The following is a 13,877-nucleotide window of genomic DNA, read 5'->3' as shown; positions in this document are numbered from 1 at the left end:
CGGGTGGCACGTAAAAAGCACCCACTACACTCACGGAGTGGTTGGCGTTAGGAAGGGCATCCAGCCGTAGAAACACTGCCAGATTTGACTGGGCCTGATGAAGCTTTCTGGCTTCACAGACCCCAGTAGAACCGTCCAACCCATGCTAGCATGGAAAACGGACGCTAAACGATGATGATGATATTCTAAAGCGACTCGTAAGGATACTCTTTTACTCTCTTTTACTTGTTTCAGTCAGTTGGCTGCGGCCATGCTGGAGCACCGCCTTTAGTCTAGCAAATCGACCCCGGGACTTATTCTTTGTAAGCCCAGTGCTTATTCTATCGGTCTCTTTTGCCGAACCGCTAAGTGACGGGGACGTAAACACACCAGCATCGGTTGTCAAGCAATGCTAGGGGGACAAACACAGACACACAAACACACACACACACACACACACAACACACACACACACACATATATATATATATATATAATATATATATATATACATATGATGATGATGATGATGATACGACGGGCTTCTTTCAGTTTCCGTCTACCAAATCCACTCACAAGGCATTGGTCGGCCCGGGGCTATAGCAGAAGACACTTGCCCAAGATGCCACGCAGTGGGACTGAACCCGGAACCATGTGGTTGGTTAGCAAGCTACTTACCACACAGCCACTCCTGCGATGTATTTTTTCTAAGGAGGAATTATAAAAAAACACTATCTTTTACTTGTTTCTGTCATTAGATGGAGATACTGCCCTAAAAACTTTTTAGAACTCAAACCCTGATACTTATTCTATTGGTTCTCATTTGCTGAACTGCTAAGTTACAGGCGTTTAAAGAAACCAACACTTATTGTCAAGCAATGTGGAGGGATAAACACACACACATACGTGTGTGTGTGTGTGTATATATATATATATGTGTGGAGACGCAATGGCCCAGTGGTTAGGGGAGCAGACTCGTGGTCGTAGGATCACGGTTTCGATTCCCAGACCGGGCGTTGTGAGTGTTTATTGAGTGAAAACACCCAAAGCTCCACGAGGCTCTGGCAGGGGATGGTGGCGATTCCTGCTGTACTCTTTTGACGCCACTTTCTCTCCCTCTTTCTTGTGTTGGCCTGCTTGTTTAGCCAGCGAGGTGGCGTCATTTAAAGGCTAAAACTATGCAAAGCGCATTGTGACCAGCGATGTGTAGCAACATCTGATAGCCTGGTTGGTCACGGTGATATATATATATATATATATATATTTATTTCATAATCATCATCATCGATTAATATCCGTTTTCCATGCTGGCATGGGTTGGACGGTTTGACTGGGGTCTTGAGAGCCAGTGGCTACACCAGGTTCTAATCTGGTCTGGCAGAGTTTCTACAGCTGGATGCCCTTCCTAATGCCAACCACTCCAAGTGTGGGTGCTTTTTATGTGCTACCGGTACAGGAGCCAGTAAGGCGGGCCTGGCAATGATCATGTTTGGATGGTGCTTTTTATGTGCCACTGGCACAGGAACCAGTAAGGGGGTACTGGCGTCTGTCACAATCGGTTGGTGCTTTTTATGTGCCATTGGTACCGGAGCCAGTAAGGCGGGCCTGGCAACGAACATGTTTTGATGGTCCTTTTTAAGTGCCGCTGATATAGGAGCCAGTCAGAGGGTACTGGCATCAGTCATGATTGGTTGGTGCATTTTACATGCCACTGGCACAGGACCCAGTAAAGCGGGCCTGGCATTGACCATGTTCGGATGGTGCCTTTAACGTGCCATCGGCACGAGAGCTAGTCAAGAACTTACTGGTTTATATAGGTAATATAAACCAGTTAATTCTTTGGATATTTAATATCCCTTAGATGTGTTTTACACCTAGCTAAGTTGTTATACATTACATATACTCTTTTACTCTTTTACTTGTTTCAATCATTTGACTGCGGCCATGCTGGAGCACCACCTTTAATCAAGCAACTCGACCCCGGGACTTATTCTTTTGTAAGCCCAGTACTTATTCTATCGGTCTCTTTTGCCGAACTGCTAAGTGACGGGGACATAAACACATCAGCATCGGTTGTCAAGCAATGCTAGGGGGACAAACACACACACACACACACATACATATATATATACATATATACGACAGGCTTCTTTCAGTTTCCGTCTACCAAATCCACTCACAAGGCATTGGTCGGCCCGGGGCTATAGTAGAAGACACTTGCCCAAGGTGCCACGCAGTGGGACTGAACCCGCAACCATGTGGTTGGTTAGCAAGCTACTTACCACACAGCCACTCCTGTTTGAAATCCTTAACATTGCCAAACATAATTAGTGAAATATTAAAACTTGATCAGTGGTTTATATTTTTGATTGAAAAAATATATAAAAAAAACTCTTGTAATTTCATGTATGCTTATATATTCTATTTTCTAATTGCAAACATTCTTCAGTTTGCAATTCTGTTGTTTTGAAATAGCATAAAAATAAACCTACCTTTTATTTTCTAATTATATCAATTGATATTTTTTTTGTTTGTAGATTTACAAATGGTTAATATTTCTCTCCGAGTTCTCTCTCGGCCAGATGCTATGCATTTACCTGTCATGTACCGACGATTGGGATTAGATTATGAAGAGCGGGTCCTACCATCAATTTGTAACGAGGTAAGGAACGAGTATTTGTTTTAAATTAGGTGCATGGTTAATTTTTTTTTTTTGTTATAGATGGTTTTTTTATCAGTTGAATCAGTAGTCATGTAAAAGCTGTAGTAATCTAATTTCATCATCATCATCATCGTTTAACGTCCGCTTTCCATGCTAGCATGGGTTGAACGATTTTGACTGAGGGCTGGCGAACCAGATGGCTGCACCAGGCTCCAGTCTTGATCTGGCAGAGTTTCTACAGCTGGATGCCCTTCCTAACGCCAACCACACAGATATAATGATCTATTAGAACTTATTTCAGATCTTATCCAAAATTTAAGGTTTGAATTCATTATTTAACACCCGTTTTCCATGCTGGCATGGGTTGGATGGTTTGACAGAAGCTGGTCACCTGAAGAAATGCCTGGGTTCCAGTCTACAACTGAATGTTCCTCCTACTGTCGACCGCTTTGCAAAGTGTATTGGCTGCTTTTATGCAGGATCGGTATAGGTGTGTTTTTGTGATACCGGTATGGTTGTTTTTTACATGGCATCGGCGACCACAAGATTAGGAATGCTCAGTTGGAGAGGGATGCTGGGGACATGCTGTATGCAAGGACAACCATGCTTTTACTTAGCTTGACTTGTCTTAACCCTTTAGCATTTAAACCGGCCATATCCGGCCAAAAGTATTCTGCCTTTTTTATGGTCAAACTGGCCAGATCTGGTCTCTCACACCAACCCTACAATATCGTTTTAAAAATTAACAGCTACCTCATCAAAATCTCATAGCTACAAGATAATGCATGATTAATTCAAAACAATGTGGATTAAAAAGGATTAATTTTGGCAGAATAATGCAAACACTAAAGCACAGCAATACACCAGGAATCTCAGTCTTTGTCATACTCACTGTGAGGCCCAATGTTTGGAGATCCTTTCTCATCAGTTCACTCCATGTCTTTCTGGGGTCTACCCCTCCCTCATGTTCCCTCTGCAATTAGAAATTGGCACCACTTGATGCAACTACCTTCATACAGATGCATTACATGAGCATAACAGCACAGTCTTCTCTCTTGCACACTACATCTGATTCTTTGTGTACCCAGTTTTCCTCTGAAATCACTTACATCCTGTTGTATATGCTCACTGACATTACCCATCCAGTGGAGCATACTGGCTTTATTTCCTTCAAGCCTTTGCATATCTTCAGTAGTCACAGCCCATGTTTCACTGCCATATAGCATAGCTGTTTGTACACATGCATCATACAATCTGCCTTTCACTCTGAAGGAGGAGAGGCCCTTTGTTACTAACAGAGATAGTAGCTCTCTGAACTTTGCCCTGCCTATTCTTAGTCTAGCAGTTATGCTACTAACTAATTATCACAGGACGAAATGCTTACCACACAGCCACTCCTACGCCTATACTGTAAAGAAACTCCATACAGTGTCCCAGTGCAAATTGTGGACACATAATAGGTGAAGCAGTATCACTGGAAGACTAACAGTGGTTGGCATTAGGAAGGGCATCCAGCTGTAGAAACTCTGCCAGACCAGATTGGAACCTGGTGTAGCCACTGGCTCTCCAGACCTCAGTCAAATCATCCAACTACTAACTCGGTCACCCAAGTAATGGAAACTCTACTATTTCTAAGGATTCCTCCCGATATTTAGAGGAGTCTATTTTTTTGCTAATTCCTGGTGTTTAATGTAGTTCCACATCTGCCACACATAAAGACTACTTTCTCTGTTAGTCTTCCGGTGATACTGCTTCACCTCTTATGTGTCCACAATTTGTACTGGGACACTGTATGGAGTTTCTTTACAGTATAGGCGTAGGAGTGGCTGTGTGGTAAGCATTTCGTCCTGTGATAATTTCGCCTTTACTATGGGGGGAAATATTACTTTGCTTGTAAACGATGAGGGTTGCCAACAAGAAAAATACATTGAAACGATGATGAATGGTGTTGAATGATTATGCTAATTGTATAATGGAATGAGTCGTGAAGTCATGTCTCAGAATGTTCAAATTCACTGTAGAGATGCTTTCAAGACTCGGGGGTTTTTTGCCCCCTGAAAGTATTGTATGAAAAATTAAGCAGGGCGGGGTCGTTTATTTTATTTTGTTTAGAAACAAATTAAGAAAGAGTTATTTGTTTTGCAAGATTCTTTCGTGTGTTGAAGCATATTCTGTTGTGTCTGGGGAAAGTCATTTTCTTTTTGTGCCTTATAATGTAACACACTCACCAGTAAAATTTCCACTTTTCTAAAATTTTTGTTGCGTCTTGGAAAGTATTGAAAAGGTTGCAAGACGCAACGAAAATTTTAGGGAAATAAAAATAGGCGCAGGAGTGGCTGTGTGGTAAGTAGCTTGCTTACCAACCACATGGTTCCAGGTTCAGTCCCACTGCGTGGCATCTTGGGCAAGTGTCTTCTACTATAGCCTCCGGCCGACCATTGCCTTGTGAGTGGATTTGGTAGACGGAAACTGAAAGAAGCCTGTCGTATATATGTATATATATATGTATGTGTGTGTATGTTTGTGCGTCTGTGTTTGTCCCCCTAGCATTGCTTGACAACCGATGCTGGTGTGTTTACGTCCCCGTCACTTAGCGGTTCGGCAAAAAAAACCGATAGAATAAGTACTGGGCTTACAAAGAATAAGTCCCGGGGTCGATTTGCTCGACTAAAGGCGGTGCTCCAACATGGCCGCAGTCAAATGACTGAAACAAGTAAAAGAGTAAGAAATAAGTGGAAATTTTACCGGTGAGTGTGTTACATTATTAGAAAGAGTTGTTTCCCTTTAGCCTGCTCTGATTTTAGTAAAACCGAATTGGTTTAAACACACGTTTTAGCTCCCCTCTCCACTCTCGTTTCTTTGAAGCAGCACCAGTTAGTGGAGGCGCAATGGCCCAGTGGTTAGGGCTGCGGACTCGCTGTCGGAGGATCGCGGTTTCGATTCCCAGACCGGGCGTTGTGTTTTTATTGAGCGAAAACACCTAAAGCTTCACGAGGCTCCGGCAGGGGGTGGTGGCGACCCCTGTTGTACTCTTTCGCCCCAACTTTCTCTCACTCTTTCCTCCTGTTTCTTGTCCCCGACTTCCTACGCAACCGTTGAGCCTGGATGCGCATTCATCCATCCGTCGATGCTCTCGGTGTCGAGGGGTTGACCTGCTTTCTCTTCTGCGGGTCTTACGAATAGCAAAGGACTACGTTTCGGACTTCTCCCACTACGAGCTCTGGGACGAAGACCGCTTCGCTCAACAGCAACAGCAGTTATTCAAAAGGGCATTTGCTAAATCTTTTTTTTTTGAAGTTACAATTACTTTCAAACACGCAAACATACTTCATGCAACGTGTGTGGTATGTTTATAAACATAAAGTATATATGGCAATGTGTATGGTGTGTGCATGTTTATATACACATGTGTTTATATATATGTGTATATACATGTGTGTATAAGCGCGGAGTAGATGAAACAGGGACAACTGAAGAAAGGGGAATATTCCTTGTGTTGTATGTCTTGTTTCTCTGTTTTTTTCGTTGTTTGAAAAAAAAGTTCGTTTCTATGTTTTTGTTTTTATGTTTTCGTTTCTCATTGTGTTCAACGTTTTTTTTTGATGTCCTCTACCCATATATGCATGTATATATGCACATAGATGTAGGTATGTACATATATGTATGTATATATGCATATATTTATATATTATTTATATTATTATTACCTATATATACACACACACACACACACATATATAGTATGTATGTTTATAAATGTATATAGTGTGTATTGGTGTGTACATATATGTGTACACACACACACTGTTTTGCAGAATGCAAAGCAAGCATGGTATAGATATCTATGAGGTAGTGTTCATTCAGATAGATGGAAACTAATATACACTTTAAAAAGATGGAAAAAATGGCAGGGGTGGGGTTGTGTGTGCAAAGCAGCCAAAGATAGAAGGGGAGTGGTGATGTGCTACATATTCCAGTGTGTCTCTAGCATAGAAAGTTAGGCATGCTCTTCTGATTAGGTTGATCTGGCTTCCCCTAAAGGGTCCATAGGAACTTGAGTTATTATATACACCTATGACATCATAGATCTTTATTATGTATGAATGTGGTCAAAGCATAGGTCATGGTGCCCTCGAAACAGCTGTTGAGATAAGACTGTTACGTAACTTGTTTTGTTTACTTTGTATTCTTTATTCTGTACTAGCACTATGACCCGGCAACGCTGGGTCATAGTGCTAGTGCATGCATATACAGCTGCGTGCGTGCGCACATACACGCGAGTACTGTCCAAATCTCTGATGACCAATCACATACAGCTAGCTGGCATTCAATTGGCGTATCAAGTTTCGCGCATTTTGATTGGGTTTTTGGATAGAAAATTCACAAAAAAGTCACTTCTATTGATTTTTTAATGGCTTTGCGGGGTGACTGGGGAAATGTAAAGATGTGCACGACCACCCTTGGATTGTTTTGAATGACCATAGAAAGTGCGAGCCCTCTAACTGAAAAATTGTGGATTTGTATAAAGGACACGCTCACAGAACATTTTGCCGTTTATATATATACTAGCAGAATTGCCTGGCGTTGCTCGGGGCTGAATTGCTTGAAAGTACTGTTAATGATTGCACTGAATTATGATGATTATTCAGGCAAATATTGATATAAGCTTACGGTGGGAGATAAGGACTTAACGATCAAACGTGTGCCATTGCATTGTTTTGGGGGAACCAAATTTCTGATGAGCATTATAGGGGCACCAACTTTAAGTTTGAGAAAGTGTGGTGGTAGTCCGGGGTGCTCAAAGGAATTGAGTACCTCTATTGGATAGTTGATGACGTCCTCTGGTGAGGAGTTGTATCGATAGACTGATATACATAGACTTCCCCATGAATGAGTTTTAGCATTTCATCATTAATATGGTGAACAGTTTTATTCCTCGGGGCCAGTATAGCCTTTTTGCCAATCCAATCCATATTCTGATAATTAGCTTGTAGATCTGGGAACACTGCATCTCTGAGATCAGAAGGCGTCTTAACAATGGTACAAATGGAATCGATGGCAATATTACCATTTTCATCCCCTGGTATTTTGCCTTCGCCAAGTGCAAGGAGGGTGTGTGAGGAAATGCTGCTGATGTGATATTACGTCGCATATGAGCACGCATATTGGTGTGAAGTTTGAGAGTTACTTCCGTTTATTTAAAAAAATATGCATTAAAATGGAAAAAATGATGGTAATTTATTTGTAAAATCATAGACTCATCAGACGCGTGCTAATACCCAGAAGGGCTCGATATGAATCACGACTATAAGATACCCGGTTTTGGTTAAACTGCATCGCAAAATGTGGGAGTAGTTAGGAATCTAAATCGGAGTAGACAGACACACAACCTTTCTTTTATATATAAATATTTTCGTCCTAAAAAACTTTGTATCGATTGAATGGTTACCTCTATGGAAATATATACACGCACATTATACATACATGTGTGTATAGATGAATATATAAATACATTTAAATATCTATATACACTTTTGGGCGATCTTTGTGCTACTTAGAGATAACTTTAGATCTTATTTTCGTCCTAAAAAACTTTGTATGGAGTGAAAGGTTACCTCTATGGAAATATATACACACACATTATACATACATGTGTGTATAGATGAATATATAAATACATTTAAATATCTATATACACTTTTGGGCGATCTTTCTGCTACTTGGATATACTTTAGATCTTATATTCGTCCTAAAAAACTTTCCTGTCACACACTCACGCACACACACGCACCCTCACACACACACACACGTTAGCTTACAATTTTATTTATATATTTGCGTGTCTATGTGTGTAAAGAGGAAGTGGGAATGCAGAGTGAAAGAGTGAAATGAAAATATTTAGTTTTCTTTTCTTTTCTCGAATTTTTCTGAAATGGGGGTGAAATTGAAAGAAATTTTGTATGCCATGACCGAATGGAAGTACTTTGAAAAATCATAGGTAAACTCTAATTGAAGAAATTGTGTGAGGATAAATCGTTATGTATTTATTTGTTTCTGTTTGCTGCGTTGTTTTTTTTTTTGAGTAGTGGTTTAAGGTACACTTCTCTCGTTTATATAAATACTTTCACTTTAATGGTGCAACACTTGCAAAGAGAAAGGAGGAGAAATTAGGGTGATAGCATCAGTGAAGCAGTTTGCTCCGTTTGTGTGTGTGTGTGCTGTAGCCCACACTAAGAAAAGCACTTCACTTACACACCACAATGTGAGTTTTCTCTAAATTTTGCTTAATTGGGGTTGAAATTTGAAAAACTGGACCTGGCACGACCTGATGTATTATACTCTTAAAAATGCTAGGTAAATTGTAATTGAAGAAATCCTATATTGTAGATTTCTATAAGAGACAAAGGGAGGCAGATAAAATCTGCCTTTTATAATAAGAGATATATATATATATATATATATATATATATATCTTAAGTATGTCCTTGAGAACGATTATTTATGTAGTAATCTTTTGTGCCCAATATTTTAAGGAACTTGTTGAACTTTTTTATGTCCTTAACATGTCCCTGTTACCAAAGACTGTATATATGTAATGTAGCAATTTGCAACAACCAATAATTAATGCAACCAAACTGCCACATGTTATTTTTGACAATCTTTTTCCAAAGAGTGAAACCGGTAAAGTAAATAAACATCTTTTAAATTGCATTTTCAAACCTTCTTTCGTATATAATTCCACTCGTGCGGTACCCCACAACTCCACTTTGTTATATATATATATAGATTTTGTATTCCATGTAAATATATGTATTAAGCCTATTTGTGTCTATCAACCTTTGTACTTATATGCTAAAGCCTTTTTCGTCTGTCTTTATGTTGTGGGTTAAAATTCCGCTGAGGTTGACTTTACCTTTCATCCTTTTGGGGTTTATAAATTAAGTATCAGTTATGCTTCGGGGTTGATGTAACTGGCTGTCCCTTCCCCTAAAGTTCAGACCTTTTTTTCTATAGTAGAAAGCATATGTAAAAGCCTTTTGATTTTTTTTCTCTCTCCAGGTTCTGAAAAGTGTTGTTGCCAAATTTAATGCCTCTCAACTGATAACCCAGCGACAACAGGTCAGTGTGCTCATCCGACGAGAACTACACAACCGTGCAAAGGATTTTAACATCATCCTTGATGACGTCTCCATTACAGAGCTGAGTTTTGGTCGGGAATACACAGCCGCCGTAGAATCTAAACAGGTTAGCTTCAGAAGGTTTTTCTCTTGTCTGTCTGTCTGCCTCCCTCCCCAACATTTTAACCCTTTTAATGTCAACCTGCCTAAGATCACCTCGCTGGTTTTAGGGTACAGACTTCCCCTTTTAATGTGACCTAAACTAAAACCTTCAAAATTTCATTCTAATTTTTGTTCTAAACTCCACCTTAAACTCTTTTACTCTTTTACTTCTTTCAGTCATGTGACTGTGGCCATGCTGGAGCACTGCCTTTAGTCAAGCAAATCGACCCCAGGTCTTATTCTTTGTAAGCCTAGTACTTGTTCTTTCGGTCTCTTTTTCCGAACTACTAAGTTACGGGGACGTAAACACACCAGCATCGGTTGTCAAGCAATGTTGGGGGAACAAACAGACACACAAACATACACACACACACATATATATATATGATGGGCTTCTTTCAGTTTCCATCTACCAAATCCACTCACAAGGCTTTGGTCGGCCCGAGGCTATAGTAGAAGACACTTGCCCAAGGTGCCACACTGTGGGACTGAACCCAGAACCATGTGGTTCATAAGCAAGCTACCTACCACACAGCCACTCCTATGCCTGGTCAAGTTATTTTATTAATTTCTTGATTATTTTTCAAAATTTAATGAAAAGGCAGTGAAGTTTGAAAGAGGTATGGTAACTAAAGTGTTAAAACAAGAAATTTTTGTCTCATGAGGTGGTCCTAGAAAAGTTAAATCTGTTATAAAGTTTACCTCCCACCACAACAATTTTGTTGGTCACTGCTTACACTACGATCCCACCTCTCCCATTGCCATTTCCTTTGTTCTTTCCCATAGTAATTCTTATTGCTTTCCCTCCCATCTTCCACTCTCATTTCCTCTATGTATTCTCCCACCATCGTTTAATTTAACCCCTCTGTGTGACCTTTCTGATGGACCCCTGTTTATTTTGGTCTTTCTAGGTTGCCCAGCAAGAAGCTCAGCGGGCTCAGTTTGTTGTAGAAAAAGCCAAACAGGAACGTCAACAGAAGATCGTACAGGCTGAAGGTGAAGCCGAAGCCGCAAAAATGATATCCTTTTATTCCGTTTGTGTGTTTTCCTTTCTCTATTTCAGTTGGTTGATCTTGAAGCAAGAAACCTTGCTTTATTTATTGACGGTTGATACTGTCTTTATTGATGATTGACTCCTGATGATATCACAATAATGTTGACTTATTAGTTTAAACATTTAACCCTTTCGTTACTGTATTTATTTTGAGATGCTCTGTATTTCTTTCAATTACTTTAAATATAACAAAGAATTTAGTAAAATAGCATCGTTATCATTGAGCTAGTGTTAGGAACATAAATTGTGACTTAGATTTGGTGGAAAATTTGAAATCAAAACTAACGAAAACAAGACATTTATACTAGAGGGCCTGAGCCGGTTTCAGCCAGGTTGGTACCGAAAGGGTTAAGGCGATGAGCTGGCAGAATCGTTAGCACTCCGGGCGAAATGCTCAGCTGTATTTCGTCTGCTGCTACATTCTGAGTTCAAATTCCGCCGAGGTCGACTTTGCCTTTCATCCTTTCGGGGTCGATTAAATAAGTACCAGTTACGCACTGGGGGGGGGGGGGTCGATATAATCGACTTAATCTGTTTGTCTGTCCTTGTTTGTCCTCTCTGTGTTTAGCCCCTTGTAGGTAGTAAAGAAATAGGTATTTCGTCTGCCGCTACGTTCTGAGTTCAAATTCCGCCGAGGTCGACTTTGCCTTTCGTCCTTTCGGGGTCGATTAAATAAGTACCAGTTTCACACTGGGGTCGATATAATCGACCTAATCCGTTTGTCTGTCCTTGTTTGTCCTCTCTGTGTTTAGCCCCTTGTAGGTAGTAAAGAAATAGGTATTGATGTGAAAGGACTGACTAAGAGCTGAAAGAAGGAGATAAAGGGGACCAAAAGCTGACCCCATCATTTATGCTCTAAAAGAATAATCCCCAATAGTTTTCAGACTTCACATGGCTTTCATTTTTTTTCACAGGGACTGTTATATTTCAAGTAGGTTTTATGCTCATATTTTACGCAGTAAAATATCTATTATTTAAAAAATATGAAATATTGTTTTCTTTAACCTTGTTACCTTGGAAATGCTATATCTCAAAACCCTGGATATTTAAAGTTGAGGAAGATACGAGCTGCACAATCAATTTCTAAAACTGTATGTATCTTTGATTTTATTGGTTTTTCTTAACTTTTTGGGTATTTTTTTTTGTCCAAACTAAGTCTCTTTAGAATATTGTAGGTTTTACTCTATGCTCTTCAAATGATTTTTCAGTTTAGCTATGTATTTAAATAGAGGCAAATGGTCCAACCCATGCCTTCATGGAAAGAGGACATTAAATGACAATAATGATGACAGTGTAAAGTAAAACAGACTCTTGTGATGTAGTTGGGCATAACATCTTTAGTGTTGGTGGAAGGATAAAAATATACTCGGTCCACGCTTGTGGCGACATTCACCCTGGGCGGGTTGAGTCGGCTTCTTCCACCACCCTCGTGGCATCTCGAACCATGGCAGTGGAAGAAGTTTTGTGGGAATATGTGGATTTGACAAGCGGTCCCCAAAAATCCCGCATGTAGAGACATCCTGTTTGCCGCAGATTGTCCGCAGACGCAGGGACAGAACGACTGAGGATCCGCCGGTTGCCGAAACAGACACTCCGAGGATTTTCACCAGAGCCCCGTCTGCCGGGTTGTGGCCCTAATACCACTTGGTGTTAGACCAATCCACCTTGAGTGGCCCTACCAGGAACTGAAGTTCCCGATGGCATAGCTCTGACACTGTCTGACCCATGCCACTGTAGTATTCCTGCTTGTGGTAGTTATATCATGTTTTCATCAACCAATGTGTGAAGTTTCTGTGCGGGTAGTCAACTTGCTAGAAATAGCAGCTAATCTCTCTTATGCCTTAAAAAAAAAGAGGGCACGTAACAAACACCATCCGAGCGTGGCCGTTCGCCAGCCTCGTCTGGCACCTGTGTCGGTGGCACATAAAAATACCATCCAAGCGTGGCCGTCTGCCAGCCTCATCTGGCACCTTTGTTGGTGGCACATAAAAACACCATCCGAGTGTGGCCGTCTGCCAGCCTCGTCTGGCACCTGTGTCGGTGGCACATAAAATCACCCACTACACTCTCGGAGTGGTTGGCGTTAGGAAGGGCATCCAGCTGTAGAAACACTGCCAGATCTGACTGGAGCCTGGTGCAGCCTTCGAGCTTGCCAGACCCCAGTTGAACCGTCCAACCCATGCTAGCATGGAAAGCGGACGTTAAACGATGATGATGATGATGATGATGAGTCTCTGAGACACAAAATGATTTGATGATCACAGTTGGACCATTTTTTAGCATCAGACTGCTGGACCAGTGTTAACTTTGTGTGTGTGTGTGTTTCAGCATCATCAACAATAGTGTATTTCATCACGTTTCAACGCATTTTATTTTGTACTTTTTTTTTTTTGCAGATTGCTTCTTCTCAGAATCGGGCTTTCTTGAATTCCAATTCCTTGATGTTAAACATTATGGATCCTTTATTTGGAGAGTCTGCAAACAGTCTGAAAAAGTAAAAAATTCATACCATTATTCCTTTTTGGAAACATAATTTCCAAATGTAATCACGTGAATACATAATCCACTACAGTAGTAAGACTGGTTTGAAAAATTGAAGTTTTTTTTTTTTTTTTCTCTAAATTTGTGTAAACAAAAAGCAAATAAAACCAAAATATATAATTACTTAATACATTTTGCTTTTGTGTTTTTATTTTGTACATCATCATCATTGTTTAACGTCCGCTTTCCATGCTGGCATGGGTTGGATGATTTTGACTGAGGGCTGGCGAACCAGATGGCTGCGCCAGGCTCCAGTCTTGATCTGGCAGAGTTTCTACAGCTGGATGCCCTTCCTAATGCCAACCACTCCGAGAGTGTAGTGGGTGCTTTTTACGTGCCACCGGCATGGGGACCAGTCGGG

The 13,877-nt window shown here is 40.6% G+C and overlaps 1 protein-coding gene and 1 long non-coding RNA gene across 2 annotated transcripts in view; one reads left to right on the top strand and one right to left on the bottom strand.

Annotated features, from left to right (window-relative positions):
* Window positions 1–13,603, top strand: part of LOC115216473 (prohibitin-2) — a 27,942-nt gene extending 14,339 nt beyond the window's left edge. Inside the window, exons 4-8 of the mRNA XM_029785837.2 lie at window positions 2,517–2,641; window positions 9,701–9,886; window positions 10,833–10,940; window positions 11,989–12,066; window positions 13,372–13,603. Of these exons, the coding sequence (XP_029641697.1) occupies window positions 2,517–2,641; window positions 9,701–9,886; window positions 10,833–10,940; window positions 11,989–12,066; window positions 13,372–13,473 (599 nt within the window). The 3' untranslated portion in view covers window positions 13,474–13,603. The remainder of the gene's footprint in view (window positions 1–2,516; window positions 2,642–9,700; window positions 9,887–10,832; window positions 10,941–11,988; window positions 12,067–13,371) is intronic.
* Window positions 1,246–13,877, bottom strand: LOC118765027. Its single transcript, XR_005000872.1, has 2 exons — window positions 13,824–13,877; window positions 1,246–1,397 (listed from the first exon to the last, which is right to left on the bottom strand). It is a non-coding gene; the product is annotated as an uncharacterized LOC118765027 (long non-coding RNA).

The sequence above is a fragment of the Octopus sinensis genome, linkage group LG10 (genome assembly GCF_006345805.1).
Source record: "Octopus sinensis linkage group LG10, ASM634580v1, whole genome shotgun sequence".
NCBI lineage: Eukaryota > Metazoa > Mollusca > Cephalopoda > Octopoda > Octopodidae > Octopus > Octopus sinensis.
This window is presented reverse-complemented; position numbering and strand designations above follow the sequence as displayed.